A 13721-nucleotide genomic window follows, 5' to 3' on the forward strand; every position below is an offset into this window, starting at 1 on the left:
CCAGATAATTCCATACGAACACCTTCAGTCACCCGGCCAGCGTCAATCAATGCGCCGTTTCTGCAAGAAAAGCCTATACAGAGACACTTGACCTCTTACTACTTCTTAAGGCAATTAAAACCAGGTGGGGCTGCACATTGGTTGTGGTGGAGGGGAGTCCCCATTACCTGTAAAGCACTTTGAGTGGAGTGTCCAGAAAAGCGCTATATAAGTGTAAGCAATTATTATTATTAAAATTACTAAAGGCGTATTTTAAGTTCTTTTATGCATATGCGCTTGTCCATAATTCCATAATCTACCCCTACCCCTGGCTCACACTCATGGTTTTTTTTTAATTGCATGTTATTTAACTTGTTGTTACTGCTGCTGTTCTTTGTTCATGTTTTGTGTGTGTGTGGGCGGGGGGGTGTTTCCTTAATGTCTTTGTATTGGAGCGTACATGCAAATAAGCATTTCATTGCGCTTGTGCACATGACAATAAACTGAACTGAACCGAAATCACGAGGACTTGCGTCGGACGAGTACATTTGGGACATGTCAGCAGCACCACTAGGGGTGCCAAATAAATCGATATGAGAACAGCTTTGTGGAATCCGGAGAGCAAACGCCGGGGAGGAAAAAATGATGTCATCTGAGAGGGAAGTCACATCCACACTTCGACCGCGCAACGCCCGATAAATAACCCATTAGGCCTTGTGTGGTCCCAGGTTCGCTCATTCAGTCGCTTAATCAGCGTAATTCAATCGGCTGGCCAGTGGAGTTACACCGTGCCAGCCTGTGTCGGGCGGTGCTGCCGCTCAAACCGCCCCACGTCCCCTCTTGCTTCCACAGAGGCCGGCCGTGCTGCGCTACTGGGCCATAGGCTATTATGCTATTGCTTTGCCAATGGGCAGAAGGACGTGGGATTAACGTCACTGGCAATCACACAGAGTCTGTACCCCGTTGGGAAACAGTTTGTGCCCAGATTCCAACACCTCCGGGTGGAATTTTAGCACAGCCCCAGCACATTTATATAACGCTGTAACAAGACGCTCTTCTTCTTGGAAGCTGTGTTGCAAGGCGGTACGGCACCAGCTGTGCACCGGTCAACAACGTCGACATCCCGGTGAAAACACAAATCTTGAATTAAGAGGCACTCCTCCTGTTTTCAGGACTAGAGTCCAGTCACGCATGCGGGAGTTAATTCTTCTATGTCAAGGGCCCGCAAGGCATGTCTTTTAGCATTAAACTCGTTTTAAAACACGCCTCACACAGCTGGTCTTGACGGGATTTAACGAGCGGGGCAAAGCTTTGGTAACTGCAGCACAAGTCCGCATAACTAAAAACGCTTCTTGTTAAAACTTGAGTGGCGCATAAGTCATTCAAACGGAGTTCACAGACTCCTCCTCTTCTTCCTTATAGCTAAGAGGCATTAAAACAAAAAGGAAACAAGTACAGTGTGGGTTTGACTCCCGCCAGTCAGATTGGAGTGATTACAAAGTTATCGGCTATGCTTGGAAGACGTTAGTTCTAACACGCTTTTTTTTTTTTTGTCGAGAGACTCGCCCAAAAAACGTCGCGCAATCCGGTATTTGTGATCGCCAACAATGTCAAGTATGAAAAGACAAAGTTCTTGGCAGGAAGACATCGCTAAAAACTTTTCGAGGCTTTTTTCGAGAAGCAAGTCACAGGAACAAGGAAAGACAGGGACCGAGTCTGCGGAAAGCCTTCACAGGTACGCCGATTTGATCCTGTTACTACACTTGCGGGACTCGTTTGCATGCGGTCTTCCTTTTTATCCTTCGGTTAAAAAAAAAAAAGTTTTAAAAAAGGGAGTTGCCTATCACTTGTTCTGGCAGCAATTTGAAGCAGCTGTGTTTATGCAAATCTAGCGTGGATTTAAGCAGCAACGCAATGTTTTCTGTGCTGTAACGAGCGTTTTTAAAGTCTAAACTCTATTTGGTAGTGAGTAATTACTACAGACTTGCAGTTATTATTGCTGACACCAAGTGATAATTTCCTTAGTGGTCCTGTTACGCTTTGGTCTCGGGAGAAAGAAAGTCGCTTTTATTTACTTGGGTGGTTTTTTTTTTCCTAAATAAAACGTGAATCAGTAGGGAGGGCGACATAAACGTAAGAGCGTCTAGCTGTCAGATAACTCTTTCGCGGGGATCTTGGAAGTTTTGCACAGCGCCTAGAAGCAAGCGGAGCCCCAGGCGAGACAGCTGAGACCATCTGCTGGCGTCTAACGCCGTCCGAGGGGGCGGCGGTGCTCTGGTTGGAGCAGGCTAGCCAGGATAACTGCCCCCGTGTGCATTCCTGCTACAGAAACGACATGAGCCTGCTGGAGCTGATGTCAGTCGGCATTTTAATCTGAGAACATTTCAGCTGTGAGGGGGAAGTGATGTATAATACAATATCGTACGCTGCAAAAAAAAGGGAAACATTGGACACAGGAAGACGTGTCATGCAGTGACATTTTACATTGTCGTTATAGTTCTTCTGATAGAATTCAACGCTTGTGGTCAAGCATTGTCAGTTATAATCTATATTAAAAGGGCAGGTTTCCAGTGATTTTTTTGTTGTTGAAAATATACAAGATTTCCAAGTGTAGACAAGCAGCTGATCGGTTGGGTAGAGTCAGTGCCTGGTTTCCTGCACTCCTGAGCCTCCTGAGTCCTTTTCTGCAGCTGTTTGGAATCAGCTGCCCTAAACAGCCATGCGTTACTGGACTGGACGTATTCCAGGGAAGGGTCATGGTAACTCAGAGCCCATCTGAAGAATAGTGTGCCTGGCAGGACTGCACCCAGCACAGGAAGCCAGTCCACCACAGGGCATGCACCGGTGGACAGTTTAAATACAATGGTTAACCAAGGCAGTCTTTGAAAGGAAACTGGAGCACTCGGAGAAAACACAGGTTGATAGAGAGAGAACGTGCAAACTGTTGTTGCTTCTATCCTTCTACTGTATGTTTAAATTTTCTGATTGGTTTGCCCAGAATCCTGCCAGGTCTGTCAGAGATGCTTGTGCACTAGCTTCCTTGTTGGTTGTAGTCTATGACTGATGATCTGAAAACGTCCCACATCATGAATGCGTGTGCCTTCGTTATTAGCTCATTTTACTTGCTGATCATACAGCTTAGACATGCCACTTTGATTGACCAGCTCTTCCTGTTTAGAGAGGAAAGCCAATCATTTGTCATATTTTTAGTTGAAAGAGGGATGCATATTCTTTATTGTTTAAATAGCAATACTGTACTTCATTTTGAACAAATTCTTCATTCTTTGTTTTACTGAAAACACACTATAGTGGTCGATGTATATCACGGAGAGCAAATTGGGGTATGCGAAAAGATAAATTCCTAATGCAAGAAATTGTATATGGCTAATAAAGTAATCTTATCTTATATTCCCCACCTATTCATATGGTGTCTGTACAGTACAGTATACTTCTTCAGAGTAGCACTGCCTAGGACTTCATAACAAGTGTTCTGGTGGTGATGAAGATTTTCATCCTCTTCAATACATTATGAATATTAACTTGATATGCTGTGTAAGGACATATTCAAAGTCCTTTTCTGCTCAGCCTAATAACTTCCTACTGAACGTCCTGATCTGAGCTTTGCATGCCTGTTCATTTGCTTATTTAATTTCCAGTTCAGATGATAAAGAAAATGAGATCAACAGTCCAAACAGTGGGACCAAAGGAGAAGTGGCCTCCAAGAGTCTGTTCTTTGATTTTTCAAAGGTATGTTCTTTGAATTTGAACTTCTGACGTTTTAAACACAAAAGCATAAAATAACAAGAAATGCCGCGTGTAAGTTAAGGCCTTCTGAGTAGGGTGTCGGATTAGAAAGGACAATGACATAGGTGGTAGACTGGTATAGGGGATGGCACTGCTGTCTCACAACCGCAGAGTCCTGGGTTTGAGTCCAACGGGAGTGCATGTCTGTGTGGAGTTTGCATGTTCTACCTGTTTTCACATGGGCTTCGCCTGGTGCTCTGGTGTTCTCGAACAGACGTGCAGGTGCCTGTCTGCTCTGATTTGATCATTTCTGAAGGGATTTTAAGGTTGGTGGGTTTGTATTCACTTGGACCACTGCTCACTGTGAGACTGTAAAGAAATGAAATGAGCAGGTTGGGCCTAAAGTGTGCATTTAAATTTGATGTCTGGTGCAGGATTGGTTGCAAATGTATTACATTAGTTTGTTTTAATACTTTACTCGGTAGTGTGAATTTGACAAAGGAAAACAGTAATCAGTCCACCGATGAATCAAATCAGTTCTGCTAATGCAGATATTTTCTTCTTTTTTCAAATACATGTAACCTCAGAAAAATGCCATAATATTGGGCATCACAAGTGTTTGCCCACATATTTCAGATCCTTTCAGTAAGACTGCTCTGCTGAAATCAGGGAATAATTGAAGTGTTTTGTAATTTGTTGTGGCATCTGTTCGTTTTTCATAGTAGTGTGCATTATAAAATTCTGTAAGAGTTAAAGAAAGTCTGGAATCTGAAAACCATGGTAAAAATAGCCTTCTTCATATAAGGGCTCATCTTTAATTAATCTAAAATATGGCCCTAAATGCTGTCTACCTTTGTACTGTTACATACTATACTGTATCGGTAGATCTGTAATCTATATAACTGTGTGATACTTAAGCACTGTGTATACTGTGTATCTCACACGCATACATCCCAAATCACTGTGCATTCATGCAAATATTGAAAGCTGTGTAGGTGCTGTCTCTTTAAGAGGCAGGATTGCCATTAATTTCATGGGTTCCATTTACATTCAATTTCTTTTTCAGGTTATTTAAAGAGCAAACACAAATGCATCATTTAAATAGCATTAGCTCTACGTTGTTACATCAGTGTGGGCTTCCCACATATAATGATGTTAAATAAGTTGCCAGAAGGAGGAGGCTGGTGCGTGCAGCAAAGGACTGGCTTGTATCCAGCGATTTTCCACTCAACAAGCAGTGTAAATAGATTTATATTAAACCCTGCAGGACCAATGACTGCATACTTCACAGCTAACATTCCCTGTGCCCGTTTTACACCCTGTCTGTCCTGAAAAGAAAACTGGTTCCGAGGACCGCTGCTGTCCGAAGATTATCTTTAGCGTCGGAGCTGTGCGTGTTGTCTGCGCAAGCAGTATTCCGTTTCACAGCCCCTGAAGCAGGTTTTCATTCCCTGTAAAGGAGTGCTTTCTGATTTCTGCAAATCCATATAATGCCTTTTGTGTTAATCGTAACGATAATTTTATTTTGGTGCAAGTTGTCTTTGGCATAAGGTCTTGAGAGGAATTCCATCCGGACTGTTTTAAGCTGTTTTGTCACCATGTGGAAGCGCACAAGTAAACCCCAGCCTTTTACTTATTCCTATCTAGACTCCTAAAATCCAGATCAAGTTGTCAAATTTAATATAACTATAATTAATAATAATCCCCTATCCCTATCAACGAAATTAAAAAACCAACGGGAAATATATAATCTGTTTTCTCTTATAAGTTCATAACTTGTGTTTTGTTCTTGCATTCGTGGTGGAAAAGTTAAATGTATGCAGTTAAACACAAACCGCAGAGCGTGCAGCATTAAAACTTCATTTTGACGAACTTTGGAACTGCTGAGGCTTGACATCCTGTGAGTGCTCTTCCATGCCACAGTCTGGCCTCAGTTCTCACCCTGTCAGGTGACACAGGGGTGATGCAGGCAAGTCCACATGTGCTGGCAGAGGCTTATGGCCAGCAGCTATATCAGGAGCACTTAAAACCCTGGCTTGAAATTTACTGTCAGTCCGCACTAGCAACTGAGAGAGCTACTTACAAATCCCAAATGCACAAATGTGGACAGACTTGTAGACTGCAATGAGTGTAGTGCTTCCTGTAGTGGTGCATATAGATTATTCAGAAAAGGGCTGGGAAAACACTCCAGCCTTGAAACTGATCCCGAAGAGTCTTTGGCCTTTACCGTCTTAGTGGAAGGCTACTTTCATGCTGCTTTCTAAGCACAGCAAAGTGCAGCAAAGCAGTACTGAAAAGGTGCACTGGATGTCATAAGATGTACTGCATAACATCCCTTGAATGTAAATCAGGGAAAAGGAGTGCTTAAAATGCATAATGTCCTCACCAAAACCAGCGTGTGTGGTTTCAGGCACTTTTACAATGTAAAGAGTTCAAGACAAGAAGATAAAGATGCAATTCTTCTGCATTTGGTATGCCAATATATAAGTAGAAACTTATTTATTCCATCAAGAAACATCTTGCTGAAGTAATTGGAACATTAAACCTGTGGATAAAGGGACAGCTAAACTTGCTAGAAATCTTCCGCCTGCTTGTGTCCTAAATCTCTATGGAGAATTAAAGCCTACCTACCAGTGAATCCTCAGACATTTTGTACATTTTAGAGGTGAGTACAAATTGCTCCAAAAACATACTGTATGTTTCCTGAGAAAGCTGAGTAAAAAGAGCAATGACTAATCGGGTCTTTATTTAGTCTTACATGGATTTTATTTCAAGAATACATTTACAGCAATTCTAAAAATAAATCATCCTTCATTTTGATTAAATAAACTTTGGATCAGGATTAATGAGTGGTAAATTAGGCCTGACAGAAACGTTGAAGTCTTCTGTCCTGTTGTAAAAATTCAAGTGTTTCCAGCTGTTTTGATGTATTTTAGTGCCACTTGTTATACATGTCTCCCTGACAAAGGCATTTCAATAGGTTTTGTAAGTTACTTATAAACTAGCAGTGACTCATACATGAACAGCCCATGAATTGTCTGCTGTTATGGTGGCTGCACTTGAAAAACAAATCAGGTTTAGAAGTAGCAAGCTCGAAAATGTGAATTCCTTTGATTTGTCGAAAAGTTCCTGCTTTGAAAGCGTTTCTACAGCAACGCCATCTGTATCCCTTTGTTTAATATTCCACTAAGATGTTCACACTCTTATGTCCAAGAGAATAATACAGATGAATTGGTACAGAAACATGTGCAGCACCATCAGCTGGTCATGCATTATTTAGCTACTATTGGCTTGTAAGTAGTGACGCTGATTTCGTATAGTGTCAGTGTCAGTGTTAGTGTATGGGTGAACTCCCAGCATCTACCCTTTCCACCGCCATTTGTATTTATGTACCAGATCGCGATAGTGGAAGAACTTCACTTTGAAGTGCTGTTTTAACAGGACAATAACCATTTCTTCAAACACAAGGCTTATTTATATTATTTTAGTTAGCGCTGGATTTAAAAAAAAATGATAAAAAGCCTCTCGATTGATTCCATCTCTTAAAGCTCGCCCGAGCTCAGATTGTATTCTTTTAATGGCGGGTTTGAGCCTGGGTCACGTCACACCCACTGACTGGGTTTCCCGAGGGTAGGTTAGGATTAGGCATCCATCTTGGCGCCCCCTGTGGCCCTCCCAGGTACTTGCAGGCACGCAGTGCTGCTGGGGATGGACCTGCCTCTCCTCCAATCAGTAGCAGCCTGTGGCCCGAAGGTGGGCGGGACAAAGTCGTTTGTTTGTGCTTCTTCATTCTCCCCTGTGTGCGGACGTGAGGTTTGCGTCTGTGAGCCGCCACTTAGAAAACACAAAACGGGCTGTTCTTCGAATCGTGGTGGGGGGTACAACAACATTAATTGGAGATTGTGAATGTTTTAGAAAAAGTAATGTTGGCTTCTGCTTCACTTGGGCCCCCGATGGTAAAGATAAAGGAGGTGCTTTGCGGTTTGTTTCTTCAAAGCTTCCAGCTGTCAGCTGGATTATTTGTTTTAGGCGCTTGCATAGGAAAAGTGAGAAGAAATCAGGCTGTTGTTGACAGTGGACCATGAAGCCTGTTACAGGCTCAGTGTTTGGGTAGCTGTGCTTTACAACAGCTGTGAACATCAAACCTACATTTGATTTCATCACTACAATTGTGTTTTTACATTTCATCCTTTACCCTCTTCATATACATAAGCATGTTGCACTCAAGTAGCTGCAAAAAAAGGACAGAAAACAATAATGTGAAGTGACGTTTAATGAATTCCTATACATTATATATAATATAATTATATATAGAATTGCTAATTCCTGTAAACATCAAAAAGGATATTTCACGGGTCATGTCCACCATGGACATAGGGAGGAGGAGAGTCCTGCCTCTTCAGAAATTTCCATTAAAAAAGAATCCAGGACACGGCTGCTCTTTCTTGAGGAATAAACTCAGTGAGAGAACGTCATACGGTCGTGGATTATACAAAAATGATGAACCCGTGAACGTGATTTTGACGCAGGTCGCTTTTTTGTTTTTAGGGTAGTGGAGGAGAAAAAGAATCGTGTAAGGTGAGGGTGATCTAAAATGGTGCAACAAAACAATACCCAGCATCCTGGTCCTGTCTGGGATGTCGATACTGATTTAGCTGTTACAGGTGTGTCGTTCAGCCGCGCTAGCAGGAAAACACTGCAGGGCGAGCTTAGTTCAACAATAAAAAAGTTGGATTCATCCAGGTGCTTTTCTACATGTACTACTTATAAATGCTGTTTTAGGAATATTGACGTCGTTAGCGACACGGACAACTCTCAAACAGCATAAGGAGGTAGCATTAATCTAAATAACAAAATACAGATTTATTGGGAAGCCCGGTAAGTGTCCCTTGATTAAATACAGGCGCGTTCGTCTTGTACTATTAATAGTTTTATTTCTGAGTGCTTTTCTAAAAAACCTGTAAAAGCTGTACACTGGCACATATACGGTATAGGAGCTAACAGAAGCAGCATGGGAACACCTTGTTAATCGAAAAAAGAGGGCTCAGCAGCCTCCTGCGAAAGCCCCAGTGCTTCTCCAGTGATTGATTTAAAGGTTTACGCAGGGCATCCTTGGGGGGGTGGGGTTGGGGCCATTGTTGGTGGGCTCAGGAGGGAAAGAGTTAACATCCGTATCGGCAGAGTTCGGGGGAGGGGGGAAATCGGGAGCTCGCAGCTTCCCAGGCACATTTGCATCGGAGAACTGTGCTGCTTCTGTAAAAGGCAAACCTTGGGGAATCGCGGGAGCTCCACAGAGCACAGTCCGGCGGCGCGGTGCCGAGAAAGTTAACAGGCTCGTTTCTTTTTTTTTTCCTTTCCGCGCCTCGTGGTCGCTGCCCAGGCTTTCCAAGGCTCGGATGAAAAGGAGAATCCGGCTGAGGATGGAGCAGGGTCTCCCACGCGGACGCCGGCCGGTGACCCTCCTCCCTGCGCGCCGGCTGATGAACCACCGCCGCCGCCTCCCTTAGATGCGTTCTTCAAGAAGCTGGGGAGCCTGTTTCACTTGCATCCGAAGCCCGAGTCCCAGCCTCCCAGGGGCTCCGGCCAGCAGGGCGCCGCAGAGGCGGGGGATGCGGTCCCCGAGCCGGCAGGAATGACATCGGAGGCAAGGCAGAGCGGGGCAGGCTGTGACCCTCGGGCTGGACTGCTGGGGCAGCCAGCCTGCCCGTGGCGGGAGGGGGAGGAGAGAGGGCAGCCCCAGCCACCAACTCGCGAAGCAGCAGCAGTTCCTCCTGCCGGACGCACGGGCTGTGACTCACGTGTGGAACAGTGCTGGTAAGTATCTTGCTTCTTTTTTCTTCTGTATGGTGTCATTCAGGGGTTTCGCTTTTATTTGCGTGCATGTGGGGAAAAGATAATTTCTCTTGTCGGCAACAGCCATAAGCAAAATGCTCCGATGCACATGACCAGAAAATATTATTACACATGTTTTATTTACCCTCTTTTGTTCTGTTTCTTCTACCAGACGTTTATGATTCTCTGTTTAAACTGCTTAATGAGGGGGAATCTTTGGTGTTTTTTTTAATAATCTTTCTTTGTGATGCACAATCAAAATAACAGTACTTGTTGATAAATGAATCATAGAAGCTAAATAGAAAATACACAAGTGCCTGAACAGTGCCAGTATTGTAGTCTAAACATCAGAGATGAGCCTTATAGGGCTGGAGGCCTCGCCTTGCAGTTCTGTTTAGACTTGTGGAGTTATCCCGTGGACTAGGAACGCAGAAAGAGTGATCGAGCCTGAGGCGACTGCATGGGGATGGATGACTGAGAGCTCTTTCAGCTGTGAGGGAACACGGCCTCATGTGATTCAGTAGATGGGGAGTAGATTGAAAGTGAAATATCAATCACGTCAGCCCCATGACAGGCTGAAAGTCAGGAATGTATTGTGTTATTTTACAAAATAGAAATAGCTCTTTGTTAAATGACCTTTAGCGCAATCCTTGCTTATGCATCTTTTGGTTTCGGATCAGCGGTCCGGTGAGTCCGTGCCCTGGACTTTTCTGATGCGTTTGAAGACTTTGGGCTAGTGGGGTTAATGGTTTCTGCCTTAGTATGAACAATGAGCACTGATTAAATTTGTGAATTGGAATTGAGTCTTCCATAAAAAATTCACAAGACAATGTGAAATCGCAAGACAATATTAAGCACCACCTGCCTGTTTGCATTCAGGAAAGGTTGACAAATAACTGTAAATAAATTTTAACAGAAAATGACCACTAGCTTGTGTGCATTGAGTGCTTATATCTTCATTTGTGCTTCTAAACATCACACAAAAGAGCATTTTCTTAAAGCAGTCATGTGACTGAGTGTTGAAATCTATATCTAAGAATAATACAGAATACTGTGGCCTTTCCTCCTTCCTTAAAAGACAGAAAACAATGTTCTTATTGTTACGGGTCACCACACTCACTAGCGATGAAGCTAGATTATTGAGACAATTCCTTACAGTATACAACATGGTTTTCAACCAGAGAAAGTTCTGGGGATCAATTTTTTGGAGTAAGCTGGGTCCAGACCTGTTTTGGTCTTAAATTATCATACTCTCCCCTTGCTCTAATTAGTGTTTTTTAAAAGGAACCACTCTTTTTAAGTCTGAAAAGCCTGTATTTAATGCTGTGTCTGTGTGCAGATCTGTTATCCTTCAGGAATACTTCCTTTATTTATCCTTTATCAATCTTTAACAAGGTGAATACAGATGAAGTATTAATGTTGCAGGAGTTTAAGGTCAGTGTTTAGAGGTTTCATATCACTCCTGTTGAGACCAAAGATTTTTTTTCAGTTTCTGTTTGACTGTCCAAACATAATAGACATAATGTGTCGTTGTTATGCTCATTGTTGTGACTGTAGGTGTCATAACAACACAGGATGAATAGGGATGTTCTTAAGCCGTGTGTAGATATTGTATGGCTTTTAACAACTAATGGCTTTTAAGTTGTAAAATGAAACACAAAGTAGCCCAGATTTCTGCACCTCTCAGCTGGAGTCATTGTCTCTGCTGTCATGTCACCATGCTCCTTTTGTCAAGAGATACAGCCAAAGCCTACAGCCAAAGCACATCTGTCCTGAAATTTCATCTCTGCTAAGTAATCCCAGTTATCACCTCCATTTCTGTCTTTTTCTTGTGTGTGAATACATTTGGAATTAGCAGAATTCTTTGTAATTTGTAACACGCTGCCCTTCACTTCAGAAATGGTTCCATATTTTCCAGTAGTGATCTCTGTTCACTTGATTCTTTTGCATTCGTAACGGGAGGACCATTAATGACATGTGCTGCTTTCTTAGCTGGGGAAACTGATTTTTCTTCTTTTAAAATGGGTAGTGAGTTGCTTCTTTACAACATAAGCAAGTTCATAGATCAATGTTGTTTACCCCTTGTGTAATCACATGAAAAATGCCTGTTTCTAATGAAACCCTAGAGAGTTTCTCGAGGTGTTTCATAATGGCCTTCTTAAGGGTGTCAGGACAACTGGAAGCTGCTGGCGGTTCCCGTTAAACCTGAGCTGCAGCCTGTCCTGAATGTAAGTCCACTGGAAGAGTTTGCTGATCATGAAGATTGTGATGGCTTCTAGTGGGTTAAGTGGTGTCTGGCAAGATGACACCTATAAGTTTCTGGATTTAGGCTTTGGCCTGACTGATTGTGTCATTCTACTATACTCCTCTGGGCTGTGAGGGAGCTGGGATCTCCAGGGGATTGAATAAATGATTTTATCCAGGAATGGAGTCAGGTGAAAGAATGATTAACTTGGGAACGCACACTTTACCACACTTGTGAAGTCTATGTCCTATGACCAGCCAGGCCAAGCCTCTTGCTGACACTAATGCGAATTAGATGCAAATTCACACGCAGTGTTGGCATGCAGTCCCTTTCCTCAAGTGTGCCAGCACTGACTAAATACTGGCTAAAGCTATGTTTAGACTCTCCGCTTATGCTATGAGTCATCTGTAAATATGAAATTAAATAAATAGGAGCTTCAGAATTAAGCTGATTTTTGGGCAATATTTATAGTTATTTTTGGAACGGAAGGTTACGGCCTTGAGAGAAGCAGTGATATCACTGCTGAGCGAATGGCCTCAATTTATTGTGGACAGGTACTCGCTAACAGACCTGCTGTCAATGAGGCAGGAGAGCCCAAGGGCTTGGAAAACAACCACATTGACAGGGAAAATGAAGCCATGTTTTGTGCTGTTAGAAGTATGTAGGCCAAATAATGACTCTATTTACAGCAGGGTAATTAGAGGATGGCCACTCAGGGGATGAGAAGGAGAGAGAGACAGAGAAAACACAGTAAAGTCAGAGATGTTGTGGAGAGATCTTTTATTTTACACATAGCAAGGGCAAAGGAGAACACACACACAAAAACGAACCCTTTGCTTGGCTGGGTGCCTTATTGACTTTAAAGATATGACAGAACAGCAGATCCTGACAAACTCCAGACAGGCTGACCATGAAGTCGAAACAGAATCAAGGAGATGCAGCTAGCGCAGGGGACAAGGAGAGGACAGGAAAATACTGCGTGTGCACTGTGCCACAGGCTTCTGTGAGACTGCAGCCTGCTTTCCCCTGAGCTGCCTGAGTTTCGGTGCCGCACAGCAAGGACACAGACCAAGACACAACGACCGGGCCGTTGAAGGAGCTGATGCTGGGGCGAGTACAGTGTAGTGACCTGCAGATCATGTCTTCAGTGTGTAGTTCACTGGAGGGGTCTTAGCTTGACAGGTAATCTCTGCAGATGGAGTCAGTTGCTGTTACAGAGTGTGTGTTCTGCTTCGCTTTTACGTTTAGTTTGTTGATCTGCAAAAAAAATCTGTGTATCTTAAAATGCGTGTTTTTATTTGTGTGTGACTTTTATTCCTCCAGATACAGTGTGCATTTTATGTATTAACTTCTACAGAAATGCTCAAATACTAGTCGATAAACTTTGGTCACACCTGTTTCATGGTACTGTATGTAGGGGGAAGAAGTGGGCCTGGGACAGATACATTGGGAATTAGGGCAGTTTTAAAGGTTGGCTGTGATGGCATTTTGCAGTATTTACTGTGTGTTTTCTCATTGCAGTTTTCAGAGAAAACAATTCTGACTGTGTATGCCGTAGTAGTCTGTTTCTGGTTTTTAATTCATTAGGTGCTCTGTATTGTTCCAACTGAGAAATATGTGCAGTGGGTCACTGTGTGGCCCAGCCTGTTGTAAAAGAGAAGTCTCTGCAGTTGAATGTTATTTCCAGTTGTCTAGCTCTGGGTGGGGAGGAAGAGAAGACATGCACACCAGTATTTAACTGGGTGAGTCAATGACTGCTGAGCAGAGCTTGGCATTGGCAAGCAATCACAGCCAACAATTTTACTGTCCTTCTCCGGTGAGGGAAGTAATTACTCACTTAAAACAATTGCAGCGAATAAAGGAAAAGAGCAGTAATAATTCTGGCGTTGTGTGGAAGCCAAACTCAAACCACTTGCAGGAA

General features: G+C 43.1%; 1 protein-coding gene across 2 annotated transcripts in view; it reads left to right on the forward strand.

Moving 5' to 3' along the window:
• The first annotated feature begins 785 nt into the window (after positions 1 to 785).
• LOC148658043 (uncharacterized) overlaps positions 786 to 13721 on the forward strand; it is a 42269-nt gene continuing 29333 nt past the window's right edge. The window contains exons 1-3 of one of the 2 annotated variants that reach the window (XR_015940020.1): positions 786 to 1714; positions 3636 to 3726; positions 9104 to 9537. Coding sequence is in view for 1 of the 2 variants with exons in the window: in XM_088638940.1 (XP_088495066.1) it covers positions 1587 to 1714; positions 3636 to 3726; positions 9104 to 9537 (653 nt within the window). In the remaining variant the exon portion in view is untranslated. The remainder of the gene's footprint in view (positions 1715 to 3635; positions 3727 to 9103; positions 9538 to 13721) is intronic. The other variant, XM_088638940.1, reaches the window with a different exon arrangement.

Source organism: Lepisosteus platostomus, chromosome 7, assembly GCF_059453375.1.
Source record: "Lepisosteus platostomus isolate fLepPlt1 chromosome 7, fLepPlt1.hap1, whole genome shotgun sequence".
NCBI lineage: Eukaryota > Metazoa > Chordata > Actinopteri > Semionotiformes > Lepisosteidae > Lepisosteus > Lepisosteus platostomus.